Raw genomic sequence first — 26,563 nt, 5'->3', positions numbered from 1 at the left:
AAAAGCAAAATAGAATGTAAACATTTTAGGGGTCAAAATTGTGTGCTTGAGTTTTTTTTTGTAAAATATGTTATTGTGAAATGCGCAAGTAAACTATCCGATGTTGATACACTCCGCTTGTTCAACGAAGACTTATGGCTTAAGCAGATACAACACGTCACTTACTTGGGGGACAAGGAAGAAACTGGCAGCAGAGTTGGCTGTGTTTATTTAAATGCCAAACGCCAGATAAAGAACGTAACAGTCGTCACATTTTAATTCGTCACATTTTTCATACTTTGCCAATTTTCTACTTTTGACATAGTGCACGTCTGCGAAAAATTTGTGTTTAAAATTAGGCAATGTTCTCAGTTGACTAGCTATTATTAATTTGATTGCGGAATCTACAAGTTTATTTCTGAATAAAAGTACCTACTTTTCACCAGGGTTCAATGGAAATACATAAAGCTTTCCTTATAAAAATTATCAACGATGTGCACCATTGAGTTATTTTATTTAAAGCTGGATCTACATAATCTATGTACATACATTTAGTACGAAAAAAAAAATATATATATATCCAAACTTAGTTAATAGAAATAGCTTAGGCTAGGCTTATATGAAACAATTAGATTGTCACAAGCACTCTTTGATTCTGTGATGTTTTTTAACTAAATATTTCAGATTACACTCTACATCACACTAAGCAATCAAGTTTATGCCACAGCTAAATCCAAATAAATACATCACGTAAAAATCCACGTCTTCACCAATACATCACTCTGAACAGCAATACGATTTTGCACATCTTTGCGTACATAAAAGTATATAGAAGAACTAACCTCTACAAAACGTTACACTACCACTCCTTAGTAATTTTATAAATTTTTAGTACAATAAAGCGCATCCTATTTATCATATTCACACTTGTACTGCTATTCAAATTCATGTATCAGAATACTTTTAAAAGGGTAGCAAAATGCTATTTTCATTGCTTTCAGGTCGATCTCACAGCGGGTGCTCATGGTGAACCTCCCTCTCATGTTAGTTGTTTTTCTTTTATATTATTTTTCTATCATATATAGATTTTAAATTGTTTCGAGAATGCACCTTTAGATTTACAGAATTTGTTAGAAATTTGATTGCGTTATGTACACGCATACATACAGAAATCAATACATGCTCATTTTATACTCCGTTCAAGGTATCAATCAAAAAATTCGTTCAATAAATATTATTTGATTTTATAATAGAGTTTTCATTAAGCATACACTCAAAGAAAATTCCTAAAAACAAAGAAAATAGATATTTATTAAATAAGCAAATATATACAGTTGCGGTCATGATCTTAGTAGTGCCTATAGCGCATTTAAGTGACCAAGTTTTTTTTATCACAACAATTTTTAAAAATTCACTGTAAAATCTACTAAACTAAGAAGTCCGCTTCAAAACGTGCAATCACCTGCTAGGCTTAATCTGTTGGTTTTGTTAGATTCGTTTGCCCACATTTGGGTATCCACAGTCCGAAACATTCTCGTTGTATAACGGAAGCCCCACACTTTAATCATCACCAAATTTGGGCTATAGGTGTCAGGACGAAGGTTTTTCATATTTCAGAGCTAAGAATTTTAAATTTAATTAATTAATTTTTTTTTTTTTTTCAATTTCCCGTGCGCCACTGGGTGGTGCGGCAAATTTTGTATGTCAGCAAAAGTTACTCATACGCTATGTACGTACTTAAGTGCAGAACTTTAGTTTGGTCATAGCATTTGTTTGGTCAAAGCGATTGCATTGAGTGATCTAAAGGTTTTTATTCAATTTAAGCAATCCATTGTAAAAATAGCTATCTCTATGTGATGATAGACAAAAATTGTCCAGCTAAAATATTTTGATTAAGTTATGAGATTTTGACTATGAATTGTGTGTGACAAAATAAAATTTGAAAAATTAAGCAAAGAATTATAAATTAGAGCAATGAGGGATCTAAGCAAAAAGAAGCAGAGTTGTAGAAGGTATAAAAACAGAAGAGGGAGAGATAAAGAAATTGTAAAGGGTAAGAATGAGAAAAGTTGGGAGATACATTTTGAAGAAGATCAATAAAATCTTATATACTAATTGTTTGACTTTGAGTAACGAGAAGGAATGCGTTAAAATACACCTTCTTAGTTAGATTAGTATCTGCCCAACCGGAGCAACGCTGGGTACCCTGCTAGTATACATATAAGGTACGTGAGATCGCTACAATCGTAAATCGCAAACATTTTTCACCTATCTCTTCAGAGGGACTTTGATATTAACTTTTTAGTGCAAAATATTACATTAAACCGGTAAACTACCAGACATACATACATTTTCACTAAAGTCGGAAAAAAAGAACGCGTGTTGTGTAAACAAGTAAATACGTTTTTTCACTAAAATCAATTTGTTGCATTGATTAAAAAAAAAATAGGTGCCAGTACGATAACAAAGTCCGAAAAAGCTTCGACCTGGATTAAAAACAAATTTCGTTTTTGCTGAAATGCGGTGCTGATTAGAACGTGCAAAATTTGTGTACGAAGCAGCAAAGATATAGCTTATTTGTATCAACAAATTCACAGTCGCAATATAAACGGCCGACAAATGGACACATTGATTATTTTCAATACTGACATCTTCAGTGCATACAAATCGATATTTTCGTTTTACGTTCACGTAAATAGCGAATAGTGGAAGAAATTGAACTAGCAAAACAATTTAGCTTAAAAAGGGAGGCGAAAAATTAAATTCCCTAGGTTATGGCAAATAATTAAACAATTCTTCGAATTTTCTTGAATTTGTTTTTTTTTTTTGTGGCAGTGTGGCAAAGAGCATCTGAATGTATCGAAAATAGAAATGTATCCAATTAAAAAAAAACACATCGATGTATGTTTGTCATTGAAATTTCTGTTACAGTATGTCACCAATAAAAATATTGTCTTTCAAATTTTTTTTGTTTTTCTTCAAAATTTGCGTGCCATTTTGTAAGGAATATGGCTACGTTTCAAACTATTTTAATTTTTTAAATATTAATTCTAACAATTTAAGGAAATTTTTTTCTGGTTTAATTATTTTAAACTTTTATATAATTTTAAAAAGTATGGTAAAATTTTAAAAAATTTTTGCATTGCTTTCCTTTTTACCATAGTTAAACAAAAAATACTTTCATAAGAAAAAAAACAATTGCTTAATATTTATTAAAATTATACATATGTCGTTATGGAATTTACTAAATTATAATTATCCTAAATACGATTCACACACATGCAGCCGGCAAGAAAATTTGATATTTTTAAGATTGAATAAAAGAAAGACATATAAAAATATCAAAAAAATACTAATAAAATAGGGAGTTCTGAATTTTGTGTATTTGGTGTTGGAAACGTTGCTATAACAAATGAAAGCTACGGATCGTGAACAGCTTTTTTCGTTTTCAAATTTTCCTTTGCATATTTTGTTCTATTTTGACAGTTGTTAATTTGCTATTCAAAATTGAAAAAACATACTACGATTTTTGATGTTGCGTATTTGTAATGATGTAGCAAATCCATAGCCGTATAATTTTTTGGCGTTTTGTGTAAAAATACTGCATCAGTTTACAAATACGATCATGCTACACCATTTGCACAAAATTCTGAACTCCCTTCATAATTCAATTTATTATTTATACACAAGTAAGACTATGTCTTTTATAGTATAAAAACAAAATTCAATAGAAATGGGGTCCTCATTATAGCATAGCTTTTATATAAGGTTTCAAGGAGCTGTAACATTTTTTCAAATTTCATTTTTACGAATATGTTAATAAGTTTTTCTTTTATGCAGTCCTAAAATAAATCCATTTTTTTTTTTCATATTATTTACACAAAATATAAGGTCGTCTTTACATTTAATCAAATCCATACACCCATATGCATTTATTACGTCGTTCCGAATTCAAGTTTTTAGTTCGTCTAGCTCGAACACGCCCAATTATCTGAAAATCGATAGCATCTATTACTTCTATAATATTAGGCGGCTTACATGTTAATCCGCAAAATTTCAGTTAAATATTGGGAATTCTTGCAATCGTTGTTTGAGTTTAGAAATAAAGAACATACTTCAGAACCCGATGGCAATACAACATGAAGAAAAAGAAAAAATACGCTAGATGGCGTCGATAGATTTTAAATTAACTCCTCGGTAGCCTAGAATCTTGAAACTTAAAAAATAAATTGCGTAAATCCCTATTGAAATGCAATATTGTGGTGTACCGTCAGATACTATTTCCTGCTATTGTTGCATTGCCAAGGTGGCCTGAGCTGCATTTTTGTAGGTTTTCATGTTTTTAGCTCAATGAGTAAATAAAAATTGATCACAAGATTCCACAATTCTTAATGAACTTTTTAATACCTCTTTTTAATATCTTGATCCCTTTCCCAAACTGTTTTAAACTAAATATTGGAACCTGATAGAGCTTAAAGCTTTGTTCAAAATTTCAGATCTCCGAGTTTGTTTGTTAAAATTCGAAAGCGAAATTTCCAAGTTCGGACATCTTTTAAAATTTGCACGATCCCTGGAGCAGTGAGCAAAGTTTTTTACCCTTATGTTAAATTGTCATTGGGCCCCTTGTGTGTTCCACGTTTCAAGACTCTAGCTCTCCGGAAAGTTAGTCAAAAATAGATTGCAGGATTCTCCAACTTTGTATGGAAATTGGTGGAAAAACATCGAACGATACTCATATAAGAGAAGTAAAAAGCGTCAAATTTAGGAGCGGCCTTTTCCACATTTTTTTCAACCCACTCTAAATTGGATTGGGCTGATTTTATGAACTGACCATTTCTTTTACTTTGGGCGTAAGTGTAATTATATGGCACATTACCTTAATCTTTTCTTTCTCTTACATTTCCATTTCCCTTTTTCTTTACCTTAACCTTTGAAATTCCCTTTTGCTGATAATGAGGGGGGTTTTACGATTACATTTACATTCAGATGTTTATATACAAAAGGCATTCTCACCGTATTCTTCACCCATACACACATCTTCACATATGCATTTGTACATTGTATGTAAACATTATTCTTTGAAGTTCGATATGCATATTTCTGCTCTCATAATTCTTAAAAATCTACCATCTGCTTATCTACGAATGCCATTAATTGCTTCGGTTAATGCAATTACTATGTTATTTTATAAACTTTTCATACTTATAGACTTGCATAGACATAAGCTCATGAGTTCATGTCGCACACCTAGAACAAAATTTCACTAACCCAAAAATGTAAAATTTTTAAGTTATGAGTGCCATCAAGCATCCTTAGTCAATAACTACTGAACTGAGTACTCGATTCGTCAATTCCTACACTAATTAGCGAGAAAATCTCTGTAAAAAAAATTAAATTGCGCGGGCGCGTATAGAGAAGGCAGACAGCTTTTCGCATTTTCTGAACATTGCGATCTTTTAAGTTGATCGCCGTTTTGATCTAGGTTTGCGATATATAAACTGTGTATGTTAAACAAAATAGAACTTCACGCTTAACTCTACTAACACAAATAAGCACTTAGGAAGCTTGTAATCATAATCGCATCTTAATTGCTTTACATAAATAAATATTGTTTTTGCTAAATAATATTTGCATACATGTAAATATATTAAATAGTGCAAAGCATTCATAGTACTAACTCACTTCTTCTCCCACCACACTCTTTACACCGCACCAATTCTCAATTACAAAATCATTACAATCGCTCGATTTGTTGATTAAATAATCGTAAATATTTAAATGAAAAGCTTATTTGTCGTTTCTGTAGCAATTCCTATTAAGTGCAAAACAAAACAAAAATTATAATTAAAAACTAAATTATATAATAAAAATTTAAATAAGAATTGAATGCATTTTTCACTTAAATGAATATTACTTAAACTGTATTTTGTAAATATTCTTCATTCGCTTTAAAAATTTAAGCCCACTATAGCTGCGTACTTAGTTAGTGCATTGGCTTGAAAACTTAATTTAAGTAGTTATTTAATTTTTATTTTGAATTTAACAATAACCAATTTTTTTCTTTCGTTCTTCTACGCCAAAACCTTTCATCGAAGGTATCACTCACCGATTCCGATCCATCACAGTTTCGCGATATTTTTAATTTGGGCGAATATGAATTGAAACAACATCAGCCGTTGAGACTGAAGAAAAAATTCTATGAATTTTATACGGCGCCGATTACGAAATTTTGGGCAGATTCGGTAAGTCAAAGCAATATAACAGTACTCTCCAGTAGAGCTTACGATCCTTTCTCGAACACAAGCGAGAGTTTCGAGACGCTAGAAAACGAGAGCTCGGCTTCTCGCGAGATTTTAGTTTCTCAGCAAAAGGAAAGTAGTCATAAAAAAGCTGAGAATACTTCTGAAAAAAAAAAATCTGTTTGTAGATATCCACATCTTTCATTAGGACATGTGAAACTACTGCAAAAGTCTGAACTTAATACCACTACAACTTTATACCCCTGTTGGGTATGCTGGTTTATCCAAATGAAAGTATATGTACGTTTGTGTTCTAATCTATATTAAATAGGCCAATAAATGAAATATTACAAAGTTCGCTTTACACGTGCGATCGGATCTAAGATCAAAAGAAACAAGTAAGGAAGGTTAAGTTCGGGTGTAACCGAACATTACATACTCAGTTGAGAGCTATGGTGGCAACATAAGGGAAAATAATCATGTAGGAAAATGAACCGAGGGAAACCCTGGAATGTGTTTGTATGAAATGTGTATCAAATCAAAGGCATTAGAGAGTATTTTATGAGGGATTGGGCCATAGTTCTATAGGTGGACGCCATTTAGGGATATAGCCATAAAGGTGGATCAGGGTTAACTCTAGAATGCGTTTGTAGGATATGGGTATCAAATGAAAGGTATTAATGAGTATTTTAAAAGGGCGTGGACCTAAGTTCTATAGATGAACGCCTTTTCGAGATATCGCCTTAAAGATGGACCAGGGGTGACTCTAGAATGCGTTTGTACGATATGGGTATCACATGAAAGGTGTTAATGAGCATTTTAAAAGGGAGTAATCCTTAGTTCCATAGGTGGACGCCGTTTCGAGATATCGCCATAAAGGTGGACCAGGGGTGACCCTAGAATTTTTTTTGCACAATATGGGCATCAAACGAAAGGTGTTAATGAGTATTTTAAAAGGGAGTGGGCCTTAGTTCTATAGGTGGACGCCGTTTTGAGATATCACCATAAAGGTGGGCCAGGGGTGACTCTAGAATTCGTTTGTGCAATATGGGTATCAAACGAAAGGAGTTAATGAGTATTTTAAGAGGGAGTGGGCCTTAGTTCTATAGGTGGACGCCTTTTCGAGATATCGCCATAAAGATGGACCAGGTGTGACTCTAGAATGCGTTTGTACGATATGGGTATCAAATGAAAGGTGTTAATGAGTATTTTAAAAGGGAGTAATCCTTAGTTCCATAGGTGGACGCCGTTTCGAGATATCGCCATAAAGGTGGACCAGCGGTGACCCTAGAATTCGTTTGTGCAATATGGGTATCAAACGAAAGGAGTTAATGAGTATTTTAAGAGGGAGTGGGCCTTTCTGAACCAGGGGTGACTCTAGACTTTGTTTGTACGATATGGGTATCAAATTAAAGGTATTAATGAGAGTTTTAAAAGGGAGTGGTGGTAGTTGTATATGTGAAGGCGTTTTCCAGATATCGACCAAAATGTGGACCAGGGTGACCCAGAACATCATCTGTTGGATACCGCTAATTTATTTATATATGTAATACCTGCCAAGATTTTAAGGGTTTTTTATTTCGCCCTGCAGAACTTTTTCATTTTCTTCTACTTAATATGGTAGGTGTCACAACCATTTTATAAAGTTTTTTCTAAAGTTATATTTCGCGTCAATAAAACAATCCAATTACCTTACCATATTTCATCCCTTTTTTCGTATTTGGTATAGAATTATGGCATTTTTTTTCATTTTTCGTAATTTTCGATATCGAAAAAGTATGTGTGGTCATAGTCGGATTTCGTTTATTTTTCATACCAAGATAAAGTGAGTTCAGATAAGTACGTGAACTGAGTTTAGTAAAGATATATCGATTTTTGCTCAAGTTATCGTGTTAACGGCCATGCGGAAGGACAGACGGACGACTGTGTATAAAAACTGGGCGTGACATCAACCGATTTCGCCCATTTTCACAGAAAACAGTTAACGCCATAAAATCTATGCCCCTACCAAATTTCAAAAGGATTGGTTAATTTTTGTTCGACTTATGGCGTTAAAAGTATCCTAGACAAATTAAATGAAAAAGGGCGGAGCCACGCCCATTTTTAAATTTTCTTTTATTTTTGTATTTCGTTGCACCATATCATTACTGGAGTTGAATCTTGACATAATTTACTTATATACTGTAAAGATATTAAATTTTTTGTTAAAATTTTACTTTAAAAAAAAATTTTTTTAAAAGTGGGCGTGGTCCTTCTCCGATTTTGCTAATTTTTATTAAGCGTACATATAGTAATAAGAGTAACGTTCCTGCCAAATTTCATCATGATATCTTCAACGACTGCCAAATTACAGCTTGCAAAAGTTTTAAATTACCTTCTTTTAAAAGTGGGCGGTGCAACGCCCATTGTCCAAAATTTTACTAATTTTCTATTTTTCGTCATAAGTTCAACTCATCTACCAAGTTTCGTCGCTTTATCGGTCTTTTGTTATGAATTATCGCACTTTTTCGGTTTTTCGAAATTTTCGATATCGAAAAAGTGGGCGTGGTTATAGTCCGATATCGTTCATTTTAAATAGCGATCTGAGAAGAGTGCTCAGGAACCTACATACCAAATTTCATCAAGATACCTCAAAATTTACTCAAGGTATCGTGTTAACGGGCGGACGGACGGACGGACGGACGGACGGACATGGCTCAATCAATTTTTTTTTCGATCCTGATTATTTTGATATATGTAAGTCTATATCTATCTCGATTCCTTTATATATGTACAACGAACCGTTATCCAATCAAACTTAATATACTCTGTGAGCTCTGCTCAACTGAGTATAAAAAGGGAAGATGGAAACGTCATTCTCAACGATCTTACATAAGTATCGGATCCTTGTGTTTTCGATAACGTTGAAATCGACCAGTGTTGCGGTTTGAACGAATAAAAGAAAATTTGTTCTTGGCTATCTGCCAGTCACCACAATACCTCCCGGCTAGTTATTCGACTAACGATACCGAAGAGGGATTCGGACCTGACGTCTTGATGATGAATATTTTACAGCCACTGCGTCTTTTGCGTTGTAATTGTCTTCGCTTCGTGGAGCCGGAGTTGTGGACGTCGCGGGCTCAATCTGTGGACCTTGTACTGTGAGCGTCGTATCCTCGATATCGCTATCGTTAAAAATATATGCCGCTTTTATTTGATCGATAGATATTTTTGCTTTTCTCTGTCGGATTCGTATTATAAAATATTTTTTTCGATATAACCTCGTACGGTCCTTCGTAGTTGGCTCCAATGGTTCGCGAACTCGATCCATTCGTACGAAAATATATTTACAATCTTTTAGCGCTGGCTGTACATAAGGTGAGACTTCTCTGTGTCGAACTGGTTTTGTTGTTGGCAAGTCCCTCATTGCTTTTCTTAAAACTTCAATGAATTCTGCTTCTGTTAGTTGATTCTTTTTCTCGTGTAGGAACTCCCCTGGTATTCGTAACTGTGTACTATAAAGCATTTCTGCGGGGCTCGCGCCGATGTCTGTCTTCACGGAAGTACGCATTCCAAGAAGGATGAGAGGTAAAGCAAAGCTCCAGTTCCTAGTAGGGCAACACTTAATTGACGATTTAAGTGTGCGGTGCCAGCGTTCAATAAGCCCGTTCGACTGGGGGTGGTTTGGTGTAGTACGAAAATGTTGTACGCCCAGGATTCGTTAATGATCTGAAAACCTCTGATTCGAACTGGCGCCCTAAGTCGGTGGAAATCTTCTGTGGTATGCCATACTCTGATATCCAACCACTAATCAGCGCATTAGCTACCCTCTCTGCTGTTATGTTAACTAGAGGTACGGCCACAGGCCATCTCGAAAATCTGTCTATACACGTAAGACAGTAGCGGAAACCGTTGGAAGTTGGTTGTGGTCCAATGATGTCAATATTAATGAGCTGAAATCTATCATCCACGTTCGCGTAACTTCTTAGTGGTGACTTTTTGTGTTGTTGTATCTTCGCTCTCTGACACGGAATACATCCGCGAACAATTTTAGCAACTTGGACGGCCATTCGAGGCCAAATGTATCGCTCCGCGTTGTTTTTATCCCAGGGTGATACAAATTGTGTAGCTTATGAACCACCTTTACCCGAAAGCCGTTCGGTACGTAAGGTCGCACTCTTCCGTTGGAGACGTCGCAGAAAAGTTTTTCGTGTGAGCCTGGAAGTGAGACTTTTTTTAACGAAATTGAACTATTCTCACCTGAACTAAGAAGGTCTTGGAGTTGTTGGTCGTTCGCTTGCGCTACCGCCATGGCATCAAAATCGATGGCGTCGCTCTGTATTTTGCTAATTCTGGAGAGCATATCTGCTATGTTATTGTCACGTCCAGGTAAGTGACGAATATCTGTAGTGAATTGACTAATTATGTCAAGTTGACGTACTCTTCGTGGGGGTGACTTTTCGCTGCTTTGACGGAATGCGAAAATGAGAGGTTTATGGTGGGTAAACAATGTGAATTCCCTTCTTTCGAGAGCGTATTTGAAATGGAGGACACCTTGGTACGCAGCGGTGAGCTCTCTATCGTACGCATTATATTTTTTCTGCACCGCTGTCAGCTTCTATGAATAGAAACCCAAAGGTTGAACTTGCCCATCCACAATTTGATGCAGCACAGCTCATACCGCGTCGTCTGAGGCGTCTACTGTCAAGGTTAGTTTGGAATTCGGTGCCATATATCTAATTAATGTTGCATTCGCCAAGTCATCTTTACACGCGTTGAAAGCTACCTTTTCTTCCGTTGACCAAGTAATAGTAGTATTGTCATTTTTTCGATTGACAACGATGAGGCGCTGAAGGATGTCCTGGTTCTTCGTCGCATGTGGAATAAAGGATCGATAAAAATTAATCATGCCTAGGAATTTCTTCAACTCCTTGGCTACCGTTGGCAATTTAAAATTGCGTACAGCTTCAACTTTATCATCGGGTGGTCTCATACCCTCTGCATTTATCATGGGGCCTAGAAACTTAAGCTCTCTCATTCCGAATTTGCATTTGCCGAGTGCAATTGCTAGGTTACTTTGACGAAGGCGTTCGAACACTATTCGCAGGTGCTTTTCGTGCTCCTCTTCAGACTCCGAATCCACCAAAATATCATCGATGTATGCGAAGGTAAAGTCGAGTCCCTTTATTACCTGGTGAATATGTCGCTGGAATGTCTGTGCAGCGTTTCTCAGACCGACTGTCATAAAAACAAATTCAAATAGCTCAAATTGTGTAGCTATAGCCGTTTTGGGAATACCGCATGATTCTTTGGGTATTTGGTGATAGGCCTTCTGAAGGTCGATTGCCGAAAAAATCTTTTTGTTATGTAAAATGCTCGTAACGTCGTGTAGATATGGAATTGGGTACCTATCAGTCACCGTGATAGCGTTTAGTGCTCGATAGTCCCCACACGGCCTCCGTGTCCCGTCTTGCTTTCGAACGAGGTGTAGGGGGCTCGCCCAGTTGCTCTTGGACGGCCGACAAATACCCTTTTGCAGCAGGTATTCGAACTCCTTTTTCGTTTCACGCAGCTTATCTGGCGCTAACCTTCTTGGCCTTGCAAAGACAGGTGCACCTATCGTTATGATGTGGTGTGTCACATCTAAATTGACAGGTTTCTTTTTTACGTTGATCGCCGGTGTCAACTAAAAATTTGGTTTTTGTATTGGCGTCATGAACAAGTATGCGAGCAATTCGTTGGCTATTTTCAGATCTGCTCGCCTGATCCGAAATTTGTATTAGTTTTTTGGCTTTGATTGTTCATACGTGCAGGGTGTCCGACATTTACGAGCATTTTCTCCATGTACTTGATGATACCAGCAGTATTCTTCCTTTGCCCGTTTAGGTCTGTCTGCGCGGCTACGACGTCGTGACGAGATTGAACGTGACCGATTACGATGATTGCCTTTTTGCATTAATTTTTCGAACTTCATTTCGAGGCGCTCGATACGTTTACCTATTTGGGAATCCGATGGATCTCCGGTATTACGCGCACCAACGACTGCCATTTGTTGGAAATCGCCTACTTCCAAAATTTTATCGGCCAGCTTTGCAAGTTCTGGCAGTTTAGCATCAGATGCTTGCAAAATGGGTCTTGCCTGCGCCGGCAGCCGCTGTAGCCAAAGTGATTTCAGAAATTCGCTACCAACTTTGCCCTTCGCAAGGCTGCTTAATTCGTTGTAAAGTTTCGTTAGTCGCATATCTCCTAAGTCTATTACCGAAAGCAGCTTTTGCGTTTTCTTTTGTTCGCTCTCGCAATAGCGTTCTATAATACGTGTTTTAAGGTTATGATATTTGCCAGACTCAGGTGGACTTAAAATGGTGTCGGAAATTTGCGCTAGAACAGTTGACTCTATAGCGGCAACTACGGTGTTAAATTTAGAATGTCGGTGGACACTCCAGGTACGCTGAATTACGCTTCGACCTGCGCAAACCAAATTTCTTGTTGCTCTGGCCAGAATGGTGGAACCTTCACCGAAACTTTATTAATGATCGTTCTATCATTTGGTGGTGTTACGGCAGCTGCGTCTGCCTGCCCGTTGACCATTTCGTTTGCCTTTTCTCAAACTATTTGCAACGTCGGGGTCACCAATTGTTGGGTATACTGGTTTATCCAAATGAAAGTATATGTACGTTTGTGTTCTAATCTATATTTAATAGGCCAATAAATGAAATATTACAAAGTTCGCTTTACACGTGTGATCGGATCTAAGATCAAAAGAAAAAAGGGAAGATGGAAACGTCATTGTCAGCGATCTTACATAAGTATCGTATCCTTGCGTTATCGATAACGTTGACATCGACCAGTGTTGCGGTTTGAACAAATGAAAGAAAATTTGTTCTTGGCTATCTGCCAGTCACCACATCCCTTTTACAAATATAAGAATATTTTTCAACGAGTTGCGAATTTACTCAAGTCGAGTTAGCTCATATAAATAACAAATTTTCGAAAAACCATGTAGATACCTACATTATTTATAAGAACAACAGTACTGCGCACTGGACTAAGTCACAATTATACCTTTCCATCTGGCTGTCTCCATTTATACCTATCCCTATACCAATACATATCCTTGTTTCAATCCCTCTCCACCTCCCTACACCTATCCCTATACATATCTTTATCCCTATCCTTATTTCCACCCCGTTTCCGTTTCCCTTTCCTTCCCTCCCCCCATCCCTATAGCCATCCCTATCCCAATCTCGATTCCTCCTGGTCTTCATCTACATTCTTATCCTTATCGCTATCCTCATCACTATCGCTATACCTATCTAGCACTGATATCTTGTCAACTCCATGATTTCTGAAAAGCTTTTTCCTCAACGGCCCCTTCTTGATGGTCTAATTTTTTACCACCTTCACTATTTCAACATTACATTACAAACCGAGTCATTTATCCAAATGAGCACCAGTGACGCTGGCTCAATTTCGTTTTGGATACTTCTACAGGTTAAACTCTTACTTGTCCAGAATCGACCCCGACATTCGTGATGTATTTTCAGTACGCGATGTGTTCTCACATGATACCAAACATACTTTCAACTGTAATGTGGAACCTACATATCTAACAGCAACATTCCTATGGTCCAACCCTTTTGAAGCTGCTAGTTTCCTTGGGCTCCAGTTAGAGAACTTTGATGACAATTTATGAGTGGTCCCACATACACATTGAATGGAGTCAGCACTGTTAACACAAAAACAACTACATTATTGCACAGCTTGTATCTGAAACTTTTAGAAGATAGACAAGGTCGAATTGTTTCTTTTGATATAAGAGGAATTCCCCTCTCCTCAGTCCTACCTTCCGCATCCTAAAGGTGTCACATTTCTTGTATAAAACTCGGTCGCATGTTGTCTATGATGGTTAGAGCCTATTTGGACTACCAACTAAACCCGAAAGTGCTTCAAACTCTGAAAGTTCGTTGGATTATACATAACAGGCTAATTACGTTGCGCAGCTCTTTTGTATTCCATGCTCCATAGGTGAAGATTCGTGAAATAGTGATTTCTTACATACATTTGGTAAGTTCTTTCGTTGGAGCACACTTTTCTCCTAAAATATGCAGGCTCTGTTGCAGGTTTACCTAGCAGGCTATTCACTTTTCTCACCCCAAGAGGAATACACTTCACCAATGCTCTGCACGTGAAGATTGGTAAAATAAGTGTTTTTTACATACATTCAGTAAGTTCCTTCCCCGTATCAAGCTTTCCTCCCAACAAAGGATATCCCAAGTAATTCACATTATCAAAGGCTTAAATTTTGACCATAAAGAGAAAATATACTACTACTAAGGTTTTTCGCCCTGCTCATCCACAAAGCTTCCCTTTTTGCATAATCACATTTGGAAACTGACCAGATATCAACGCCAGTACGCCTTCTCCATAGCTCATCATATTAATTTCATTCCTTCGCTGAAGCTTCTAGATTGAATGCTCATTTTATGTCTGGAAATCAATTTAGGATACACTGTTTGATATTAACTGATGTCTTCAGCTTATGGTTTCTTAGGTGAACATCCCATGAACAAATCGGGAAGGGGGTCTGAAGAATTATTCGAATTCATGCAGATTGGAGATCTGAATCAAAAATTCTCACGCAAAGGCTTTAATGGTTCTTAATGGCTAGCAGCAATATCACCTTCACTCCACCGCAGCACAACATGCACATTGAAACCGATTGGTACAACAATTAATCGGAATTCATTCGCTGATGACCGACCATTTTTTGTCAGTGCATATCCAAAGCGATACCAACTTAAGTCTTTAGCTTTTTCATTTAAGTGTTCTTAAACAAAAAGTTAATAGGAACAACCAAATTCGATTATTATTTGAAATTATTTTCAATTATATTTACACCCTGCGCTTAAAAATGTATGCTACTTTAAGTTGAAATACTGTATTTAATTTCCGTTCTGTTATTTTAGTTGTCGCGGTTATTAACACATTTTTTTAATGGTTTTTCTCTCATATAAATTTTTCCTTCCTTTCTTCTTTTTAGATTGCCTACATGTTTTTTCTATTTATGTTCACCTATACGGTGCTAGTCAAGATGGGACCGACCCCACGCTGGCAAGAAGTCTACTCAATTGCGTATATTGCCACATTGGGGTTTGAGAAAATGCGGGAAATTGTTTCATCAGAACCGGTGGCCGTAACGTAAGTAGAACTTGCGGAAAACCACGAAAAAAAAAATATTTTAATAGCAATTAAGTTTATAAACAAGACTTATCGTTTATTTATTATTAAAGTGTTTGTTTCATGAAGTACAAACAACACATTTCCTTTTATACTGATTCAAATTCTGTATTGTTTCTGCTTCAGTTCAAGGCGGAGCAAAAACATTCAGCTTATTTCCCACCCACCTAAACACTTCATCAGCATATAATGTTTAAAATTTTATATGTATTACACAACTGTGTGCATTTAAATTTTAACTAATTTTTATTTCCCCCTTCATGTTTTACACAACATTGCATCGTTGAGTTGATTTTCCATGCTCAATTAAACTTTACGCACATTCTTTTTCCCCAAGTTCTATCACTTTTGTTTTTATTTTTAATTACACTTAAATGCTTAACGTTTATCTCGCAGCTTTTTTTTATTCTTCTTTGTTTTCTTCTTCAGCCATAAATTTGCGGTTTGGGCTTGGAATATGTGGAACCCTTGTGATGCGGCAGCTATTATTTTGTTCTTGATTGGTTTGTCGTTACGCTTTCGACCCAACACAATGGATATTGGACGCGTGATTTATTGTGTAGACAGTATTTATTGGTATTTGAGAATACTGAATATTTTAGGTGTCAACAAGTATTTGGGTAAGTGAAGTGTTATTTTTGTGAATGGAATGCAACAATACTTGTAAAAAGAACAAATTCAAAAATAAAAATTTTACCAAAAACCGCTGGCTGTAATGATCGCTGTATTGCACCGTACTGTTTTTTCATTCGAGGAATTACTGATGGTTCTATGGCAAACCGTCAGGTTCAGATTTTGTAAATTTCATACCCTACAGGGACTACATTTGGGATCGCCTAGTTGTGAAATTTTTGACTTCATTATAGGACTGTTTTGAAATTGCTTCGTGAATCATCATTATAGCACAAAAATTCTGCAAAAAAAATCTCGAAACTGTCTCGCAATATATCCAAGATGATCTCGAAATTGTTTTAAATGGTTTCGAAAATATTCTCAATGTAATACCTGTTGCAGGATTAATCAAAAACTGTTTACAAAAGTCGTCTCCCATATTTCCCTATCGATTTAACAGAGTACCTCTTTGGGTCTGGATATGTTGATATCTTTGCTCACTGTAGAAGGGGGATCCAGCAACTTACGCGTGAGTATTTACGTTCAAACAATACAAATATAGCAACGAAATTTAGAGTTAGAAGATGGAAGATTACAGGAAATAAGAAAACTTAAAGAGAAGGAAGTTTTGAAAAAAGACCCAGCAACGGCAATGAACAAGAAGGAGAAAAGGAACAAAATGAAAAGGCATAATAACAGCTGATGATGGTGATTAGTGCTTAAATTAAACTAACGTACTGTATCGTATTGTAATGTACTGCACTCCACTGGATCGTACTGTACTGTAGTGCCCCTTACAGTACTGTACCATGCCGTATTGTAGCGTACGGTATAGCACCATATCGTTCTATTACCACAGTAGCGTAGTGTACTCTATTGTAACGTAACTTTTTGTACTGCAGCGTGACTTAGTTTACCGTAGTGGCGGTACAACACCGTGGTCCGTACTGTACTATACCATACCTAATCTTAGTCTAATGTACTGTACCATACAGATGCTTATCTTAGTGTACCGTAGTGTACCATAACGTTTTAATGTATCATACTGTAGTATACGAAAAGGAGTAGGATGAAAAGTAAAGAAAAAGAAAGTAATGAAAAGCAAAGAGATGAAAAGGAAAGTAAGGAAAAGGTGAGAAATGCGTATGAAAGATGCAGGGGAGGAACTTTCCTTTCCATTCATCCTGCTCTAGAAACGGGACTCACTAAACTGCTGACTTTACTCTACTTTAAGATTCTCAGTAGCTGGGACCGCGAATACCATTACTTCGAGTGAGGAAGCGCTTCGTAATCTGTATGGCTCTTCTCATATTATTAGCATACACAACTGTTTCTGTTCGGGTTCTGGGTTTCCTCCTCCGCTCTTCCATAAACTAATTTGACTAGTGATGTTCATCGCTGTCAGTGTCTTTACGAAGCGCTCTACAGGGTGGGACTTTGTTTGGTTGCGGCTTCGGCTTTCCTTCTTTTTTGCGTTCTCCTACAAAGAGCTTTAGCCAGGAATCTTAGCTGCATTTGTTGTATTTTACGCAGCTGACTATGTATTTTCCCTGTACCATCAATTGGGCATCAGCCAGTGAATTTGACAAATTCCTGACAGTTTTTTGTATGATACTTTCAATATCTATCTTTATAGCGGAAATCGATATAGTGGAAGATAATGTAGTTCTCATCGCTTCCAATAAGGCCATGGACTACTCTTTATATGACTGCAAACCCTCTTAGAATAAAGTTATACCGAGCATGCGAAACCTCTCCGTTAATGTTTTGAGGTCATGCCAGAATTGGGAATAATCAAACCGTGTCTTTCTGTCATGCTAAGAACAAAATTTGCAAGGCTGGTCGTCAGCGGGATGTTCTATTTCACAGCGCTTGTCTTGTGGCCTACCGCAAAGAGCATTGAACCTATGTTCGCCGTTAACCCTTCAACTTAATCAAAATATTTTACTAAAAAAATGTGTTAGTAGTACTTTAACTTTTGTTCATGAAATTTATTTCCTCCTTTACAGGTCCTTTGGTCACTATGATGGGCAAAATGGTGAAAAACATGATTTATTTCGTTGTCCTTTTGGCTGTGGTGCTAATGAGTTTTGGCGTTAGCCGTCAAGCCATACGACATCCGGGCAATGAGCCAACGTGGGGTTTAATTAAAGAGGTAAGTACATATTTAACAGTGAAGGGAATCTCATAAAAATTTTAGTTTTTTCTCTGTTGTTTTTCTGTTATTCACTTGTTTTCGTGTTTGTTTACTACCTTTTATTTTCAGTTGTTTGTATGTTAGTACATATTTTTATAAATTGTAATTTTATTGCAATTCTCAATGTTTTAGTTACAATGTGGGTACACATAAAACAATGTAGAGCTAAAGGTGATGAAATACTCAGCAGTAAATTTAATTACTTTAAAACTAGTTTTGGCACTGTGTGCTTTATACGAATTTTCGCGCAATGCAATTACAATGATATATCCAAATTTCTTTTGTGTAAGACAATTTCTAAAAGCTATGGTCATAGCCATTAGCAAGGTGTGCATAAATAGTCGCTGAACTTCTTGAATATCTCAATAAGAACTATTTTTCTCTTAAGTGCTTTTTATTGATTTCGTAACTAAAGCGATTTGTCACAATTTTGTTAAACACTACTTAATTTCTAATGGCTAGAAATGTAAAAAATATTGAAAGAGAACAATATCTCTGCCGTCTCTCCGAGTCCCTCTGATAAACGATCGGTATCAGAATAGAGAGACTCGCCTTGACACCCCTTGGGAAGTTGAAGCATGCATCACTAACAAGAATCAAAATATTGGCAGGAAAATAGCAAAATACAAAGAAAAATTATTAAATACAATTGCTTGACCTGAAGACGGATACCGGAAGAGTAGCCGAAATATATTGGTAGTAAAACTTAAACATATTGTGTTTTACTCAATTTGACCTGAAGCCAACTTTAAACAAAATAAGTACAATTGCTTGACTTTTTCGTGAGCGAATTGAGAGAGTTGAGAGGAATACCGTTGTAGCAGGGTTGCATTTTCATTTCCTACAATTCGATGCAGAAAAATGTACACACGCTTGAGCATAACATATTTTGCACGGATAGCACATATCTGCGTGTATTTTGTTGTTGCCACTTTTTACAATTCGTGCAACTTATGCATTTCGTGCGCCGTTTGCAATACAGAGCGATTCCTGCATATACATTTAAGAGCATCCTATCACCGCACCGTTGAGTTCAAGAACGCTTTGTCTGAGATTTTTTAATTCAAATCTTCTATCAGCATAAATTCAATCCAATTTTCAGTGAAATAATGGCATTTATACAAACAATTTTGAGATAAAGAGTTATTCAATCGAATTCTGCGATTTTTGAAAGAAATCCTGAGACGGTGCGTTACTCAACAAAATTTTGCGATTAGGTGTTTCTGAAATAATGGTAGCGTGCTCCGCCTACCACACCGTATGCCCTGGGTTCAAACCCCGGGCAAAGCAACATCAAAAATTTTAGAAATAAGATTTTTCAATTAGAAGAAAATTTTTCTAAGCGGAGTCGGCAGTGTTTGGCAAGCGCTCCGGGTGTATTTCTGCCATGAAAAGCTCTCAGTGAAAACTCATCTGCCTTGCGGATGCCGTTCGGAGTCGGCATAAAACATTTAGGTCCCGGCCGGCCAATTTGATGGGAAAATCAAGAGCAGCACGACGCAAATTGGAAGAGAAGCTCGGCCTTAAATCTCTTCGGTTATCTTCGGTTATCGCACCTTACATTTATTTATTTTTAATCGTTTCATCAAAAAAAAAAAAAAAAAACAAAAATTCAAGACGTTTTTTTTTTTTTGCTCCTTTATATAATCCCGAGAAGGCAGAACTCACAGCGCGTTTGTTCAGGCCAACAATATCAATATCATCAGCAAACACCAGTAATTGTACGCTCTTATAATGGATTGTACCATCACGACTAAGTTGTGTTGCTAGAATTATCTTCTCCAGCGTTATGTTGAAGAAGTCGCACGGAAGGGAGTCGCCTTGTCTGAAACCTTCTTTGGTTGCGAGTGGCTCCGAGAGATACTTCCCAATCCCTATAGCGTTGCTCAACGTTATTTGGTAGAGCCTTATTAACTTTGCATGGAACTTAAACACAGACATAGCAGCATACAAGCAGCTTCTTTTCGCACTGACAGATGTCGCATTGTGAAAATCTGGTCGATAGTAGATTTGTCAGCTCTGAAGCCGCATTGATAATCAGTTTGTTGACTATGGTCTTCAGTCTTTCGCACTGTACGTTAGATAGAACCCTATGCGCGATTTTAAGCAGGCTGAATCCGGGGTAATTTGGGACGGTTTGCGGGATCTCCTTTTTTTGTGGATTGGGCTGAGTACACTTAAGTTCCAATCTGGAGGTATGCGCTCATCTGACCATATTTTGCATAGGAGTTGATACATGCTCTTTACCAACTCTTCGGCCCCGTGCTTGAACATCTTAGCGGATATTCCGTCATAGTCGTGTACCGGAACGTGTTTTCCATCATCGTCGATTGGGGTGTCGAGTTCGTCTTTCCCCTCGCTAGCTAGCAATGAGGAGAAATTATAAAAAATAATAAAATCTGAAAAGTCGGGATGATATAGTGTGTATTTTTTTGTCTAAATATAACTAAGAGAGCATTTAGTACCTAAACGATGCTCTCGATTGCCTGTTGATAGAAAATGTTCGTTTACAAAATATCGACTGCTGCATGAAATATCAACCTATCTCTTCTGTCATTTCTAAAACTCTTGAAAAACGCCTATTTCTGAATTCGTTTGCAGATACTTCGAAAACGCTGTATCTTACGTCAAAAGGTATTACATTTAGCATTCAGTTAAGCGCTATTCAAACAAATACTGAAACAGGCTTTTTTATTGAGTTTTAGAAATGACGGACTCATCAGTCGATACAATCCAGTACAAACCTAAGGAAAACTGGACTACCCATATTCTTCATTTGTGCCATTTTGCTTTCCTTTGTTTAATGCAATTTATAAAAATATTTTTTTGTATTTTTTTAATTAAATTTTTTTAATATGAAAAATTAGTTTTTATTATAAACCAGTAATATTAAAAAATAATAGAGTACATGCATAAATATATATTAATAAAAATATATCTTAAGTTGTACAAATTAAATATCGTGTAAATATTTAATCCAGATATTTAAATATAGAAAAAAATTAAAAAAGAGCAACACATAGCATTAATTTTATATTTTCTCTTTCACACGTTTCTACTTCTCATCTTATTTGTCTTTTGTCCAAATTTTCAATTTACTAAAACATACAAAAAAAAAAAAAAAAACATTAACACATGTACACACATAAAAACTGTTGTAAATTTCTATCTATTTGTAAAAATTGTATTAAAAAATTATATATACGAACGAAATGAAAAAATTTTGCCCACCACTTTCACAACCATCACCATCATTTTTTTTTTTCGCCCAACTAATTCGCTTAATTGTCACCTTCGTTCAGTTAATTGCTGGCTCGATTATTGCACCCGGTTTTCTGGGTGCATTGGGCCATAACAGTCGCTCGCATAATGCACGTATTCCCGGTTATGGACAGGGTGGTTTACATCGCTCAGCGTACGCTGCAACAACAACCACTACTACAACAACAACGGAATCTTCAGCATTGCCAACATCATCATCATCATCGTCATCATTGCCAAAGTCCGAAATTTTAAATACGCTGAGCGGCAATTTGACAAATGTACACAAAATTTAAAAGAATTTTCTGTCAGTGGTTTGATAAATGGACAAAATTAGCTAATTAATAAACCAAAATTCAATAATTTATGCATTGATCGTACTGTAATGATCGTTTTTTGTTTTCTAGAGAAACAATACTAATCTAATTGATGTGATTGATTTAGATATCAAAATTATCAAAATTTATGAATGAAATCATTTTCTTTATTTCCCAATTATTTTTGCCTTGCGTGTGGCATTTGGGTTTGTGCTTATCGATAAATATGTGCCTCCGTATGTATATAGCAAAGTGTGCATTGGTAATATATATATATAAGAATGTTAATAAAATATTGCTTTTTCAAAAATCACAAAAAAAAACGCAGATTGTTATTTTTTTGCTTGCTTAGATTGCCCTACTAACAACCCTTTATCCTTTCAGAAACATCGGCATTCAGAAAGTAAATATTTAAAAAATTTTGTAGTGCGTTTCTATAAAGAAAAATCGACAATAGTGTCGATTACAGCGATGTCAAACCAAGTTGATTCAAATATTTTTATTATTTTTTGTGGTTTAATAACACTGTGCTGGGGGTTAAACTTCTAATACCAAAGTTTTGATATTCTATCCCACTTAATCCGAGCTCTCTCAATGCCGTCCTTTGTTTTTGTGATATGTTTGTTGTTGTATGTTTTGAAGTTTTGTTCCTAAAATTTTGCATTTAGTTTTAAGTTTTGTTGTTTTCATTTCTTATTTTGGTCCGATATCGATTTTGGTTTGGATAAAGTTTTAGCTTCTGGTTTCATTACATGGTTTTGCTTCCGTATCAGGTTATGTTACGATTTTGGAGTCAATTCCGGTAGGAATTCAGATTCGTTCATGTTTCGTTGCCAGTTTCGGTCAAGATCCGGTTCCAATTTGCATCCGAGTTCGGCCCTGCTTTCGGTCGTGAAGGCATGTATGGTTTCAGTTCGTGTTCGGTTTTTATCCACTTTCCTTTCTGAATTCGGCTTTTATCCGCTTTCGCTTCCAATTTGGATCGTAATTCATCCTGAAGTCGGTTTCAGTTTCGTTGTCTCGGTTCTGGTGTCGGCTGGTTTCGGTTCTTATTTCAGTCCGTTCTAGCTTGTCTCTAAATTCGATTCCGCCCTGGTTTCACTTCAGGTTTCCGTGAGTTTTCTGTACCAAATTCGTTTTCTGTTCAAGTTTCGGTGGTTAGCGTTAGATTTCAACTCGGTTTTTGTTTTGAATTCGGTTTCGATCTTGCTTCGGTTCAGGCTTCTGTTTTGCTTTCGCCCTCGTTTCAGTTAAGGTTTATGTGCGTTTCCGGTTTCAGTTCTAGATTCGGTTCAGGTTTCTGTCCGTTTTAAGTTCCGCATTCGGCTCGAGTCTGGCTTTTGTTCCTGTTTTGGTGAATGTTTCGGATCAAAATTGAGAGCCATATTTGGTTTTGGCTCGGTTATCGGTTCGGGATTCGGTTAGTTTTCGGCTCAGGTTTCGTTTTCAAAATTTAAAAAATTGCTTTACCAAATTATTATTTTTTAGCTTTACTAAATCTTTGGCCATTGTGATGGTCCTTTTATACCAAAGAAAAATTTCTTTCAGTCTCACCCCTTCAGACGGTTTCACCTATGATATATCACATACAATACTATAGTTTGGCGATACCACATGTAGATTTTGAATGCGATTCCCCTTAACCGTTTTTAGTCGGAACCAAAATTTATATGTGATACTTTTGTCATATCGTCGGAGACAAGAACAAATCATTTATTTTATTTATAATGACCACCCTAGTAAGCACCTTACGCGATAATTTTTATCTCAGCGAAAATCGTTTTAAGACCTTTAGACCTTGAGGAGGACTATTAAATGTAAAAACGAAGTTTTTAATCCTTCACGGGTTTCGTGGCTATTTTGCATCTTCCGAGGAAGTAACATATTACATTAAAAGCAAAAAATGTTTATAAAAATTAATAAGAATATTCATAAGACAAAAATTAACCTAAAATTGTTTAAACTATTCTACATAGTAAACTGATTTGCAATATTATTGAAAATCAATAAAATATTCCTAAACAAAGTTATGTCGAAAATTTAAGCAACTTCTTCAAAATTGGAGCGTTTTCGACAAAAATCGAAACATAATTTCAAATTTACTTACATACGTCCAAGACTATTGCCAATCTGCCGAACTGGGGACGGCATTACATTAAGAAAGATCAAGTTAGGTGGTATGAATTTTCAAATACCGTTGCGCAAAAAAAGTTAAGAAAGATAGCACAGTGATTCAGGCGAAAAATCTAAATTTCATGTAGAAAAAAACTAATTAAAAAACAAATCGGATTAACGGTGTTCACATCTATCTCGTTAGTTCATTGGTTGGAAGTGTTCTTTATGTGTACTTTGTTTTTACAAAACTGTAAAACCAATTTATAAACAAAAATATCGTAAAAAACGACCATGTACAGACTTAATAATTCATGAGTCAGGTGTGAATATCGTTAATTTGAATATTGTGGAAAGTAATAAACACTGTGGAATAAAAAATTTCGCCAATGATTATTGAAAACTGAAACAAATACCGACAGAAATTGCGAAGGATAATTTATTTTTATTAAACTACTAATCATTCTCTCCTATTAATATCGCTATCAATTTAAATATTAATATTTATCTATGTACTTATGTGTGTACTCTATTATGTATTCCTATATTCTGTTGAACTTACACTTTGCTTAATTTCCTTTCAGTTTCTCATGCTTTTCAAAAGCGCACAAATGCTTATTATATCGCTTTAAAATACTGTCTACTATTCTGAATAAGCTTACCATCTTTTTGTCAATAATAATCTTAATTAGTTAAGCATGTACATATACTATATATCAAATTTAAGAATTATGTTCCCCGCTCGCTCCAAACTATCACCCGGAGCATTTGGCGTATCAACGATCGTTGCAATTTTTATCAAATTTCGTCAGTAAAACTCTTGTTATTTTTATCGTGGATAATTTATCAGAAAATTTCCATGAGTTTTGTAACTAAGACTGTGCAAATAAATCGTTTTCGAAAAAACTAAAAAACTCTATAAAATTTTATTAGGAGCTCTTTTTTTCGTAGATTTTCTTCCAAACTAAGTGTAAGAAATTTTTTTGTATCATCGATCCCATGGAAGACAAGCACGTTTCAAATTCCTATGGAGGACTAGCACGGTTCATGCTCGCGTGGAAAACTATATCAACTTCTTATTCATTCGTTATTATTTATTGCACGCGAAGAACGACCTGGGCTTGTTTTCCACGTGAAGAACAGGACGGTGAAATCAATCTGAAGCACCCTTTGGAAAAAAGTGTTAAGAATCATTACACATTTTGAGAGACCTATAACTTGTTCTGTTTTTAATTTTATTTATAACTTGTACTTGGCAGAGAGAAAAGCGACTGGCGCGCCTTGTTGAACGGCCATAACCGTGTAAACCGTTAAGCGCCAATTAAGTAAGTAATAACTTATACTTTGTTAGAATAAAATTGATTTGGCCATAAAATTGCATACTAAAAAAAATCCGAGATCTCCAAGTAACATGTTCGAAATTTTTGCAACATTTTTTCGAAAACATTCTTGCGATTGGATTGCATAGTTTGATAGAAGATTTTTGTTAAAATACGGAAAATAGAAAATTGAAGAATTTTATTGACGAAATTTGATAAAACTTGCAGCTGTTATATTTCTGTTTGCTGCTGTACATATTTCATCAATGCTGTTATTATTATCATTATATAATTTTTTTTTTTTTGTGAGTCGGAACGAAAAATGTCCTTATGCATCATATTTGCTGCGACTGTCGCAGTAATCGTGTGCTAATTTCCTGACAAATTTTGGAATCGTCCGCTTTCATAGTGGAGTTCCGTATTTTTTATTCTTTGTGACCTGTCTGTTATCCCATCGTCAAGATCTCATCATTTTTATGTTTGAACTGCAAAAAGAAGCCTTCTCCCAAAGTTTTAATGAATAACACATTTCTTCATCGCAACCAGTGCGCTCCGGCACCAGCACCTTCTGGTACCAGCTCCACTGTCTCAGAAACTATTTTTTTTATTTCTCGATCCGTTCGGGTCTGAGGATTTAATTCGCCTTTTACGACGCGCAAGCATATCGCTAGAATATCTTATGTCCCTTAACCCGCTACTTGCTGCACCGCGAATGTTTGAAGAAGGTGTGTTCAAGGAAGACAATCATCTGCATTGCCATACACATCCCGGAGAGGATTTGGGTAACGAAGTAGTTTACCAAAGCCTCCAGTGCTCAATGTGGTCCATACTATAACCTCTGTGCTTGATTTCGCTGTTTGTCTGCCTAGCTGTTCTTTTTCTGGAGCCCTTGCCAAACTCCAGACCTTTCCTCCCCGATTTCTTGGGTCACAGCTTACATACCCGTTTGAAACACCTGTCCACCATCACGTTCCATGAGGAACTTTGGTTCGCCAGAACTTAGCCTGCTAAATATGTGTCTATTACATTCATACTTCTAACAGGATTTCACTAAGTGTGGTTGACAAGGGTTGCGGAAGCTGTGAAGCCGTAAAGCTTTGTATTGCGCTTATCAAGCCTTTGCATCTCAGCTCTAATAAGTCGATCAGTATTGTACCGGTGATTACCTGTACTGCTTGCCCTGTTCGGTTCGATAAGTGAGGCTCCTCTCAGAGTTTGCCCATGCTTCGTAGCAACATGGTAAATTCTGTTAGTCCTCCGCTAGGGAACTTTCAGCGGTAATAAGTTTTTGTTTGGAGTGAAAATTTGTTC

General features: G+C 36.2%; 1 protein-coding gene across 27 annotated transcripts in view; it reads left to right on the top strand.

Annotated features, from left to right (window-relative positions):
* Trpm (transient receptor potential cation channel, subfamily M) overlaps positions 1 to 26,563 on the top strand; it is a 793,755-nt gene that overhangs the window by 731,683 nt on the left and 35,509 nt on the right. For all 27 annotated transcript variants that reach the window (XM_067775779.1, XM_067775781.1, XM_067775778.1 and 24 more), the window contains 4 exons: positions 6,075 to 6,221; positions 15,238 to 15,395; positions 15,864 to 16,054; positions 18,056 to 18,201. In XM_067775779.1, coding sequence (XP_067631880.1) covers positions 6,075 to 6,221; positions 15,238 to 15,395; positions 15,864 to 16,054; positions 18,056 to 18,201 — 642 coding nt within the window. The remainder of the gene's footprint in view (positions 1 to 6,074; positions 6,222 to 15,237; positions 15,396 to 15,863; positions 16,055 to 18,055; positions 18,202 to 26,563) is intronic.

This window comes from Eurosta solidaginis, chromosome 3 (genome assembly GCF_040869045.1).
Source record: "Eurosta solidaginis isolate ZX-2024a chromosome 3, ASM4086904v1, whole genome shotgun sequence".
Classification (NCBI taxonomy): Eukaryota; Metazoa; Arthropoda; class Insecta; order Diptera; family Tephritidae; genus Eurosta; species Eurosta solidaginis.
Note: the sequence above shows the minus strand (reverse complement) of the source record. Positions and strands in the feature narration are given on the sequence as shown.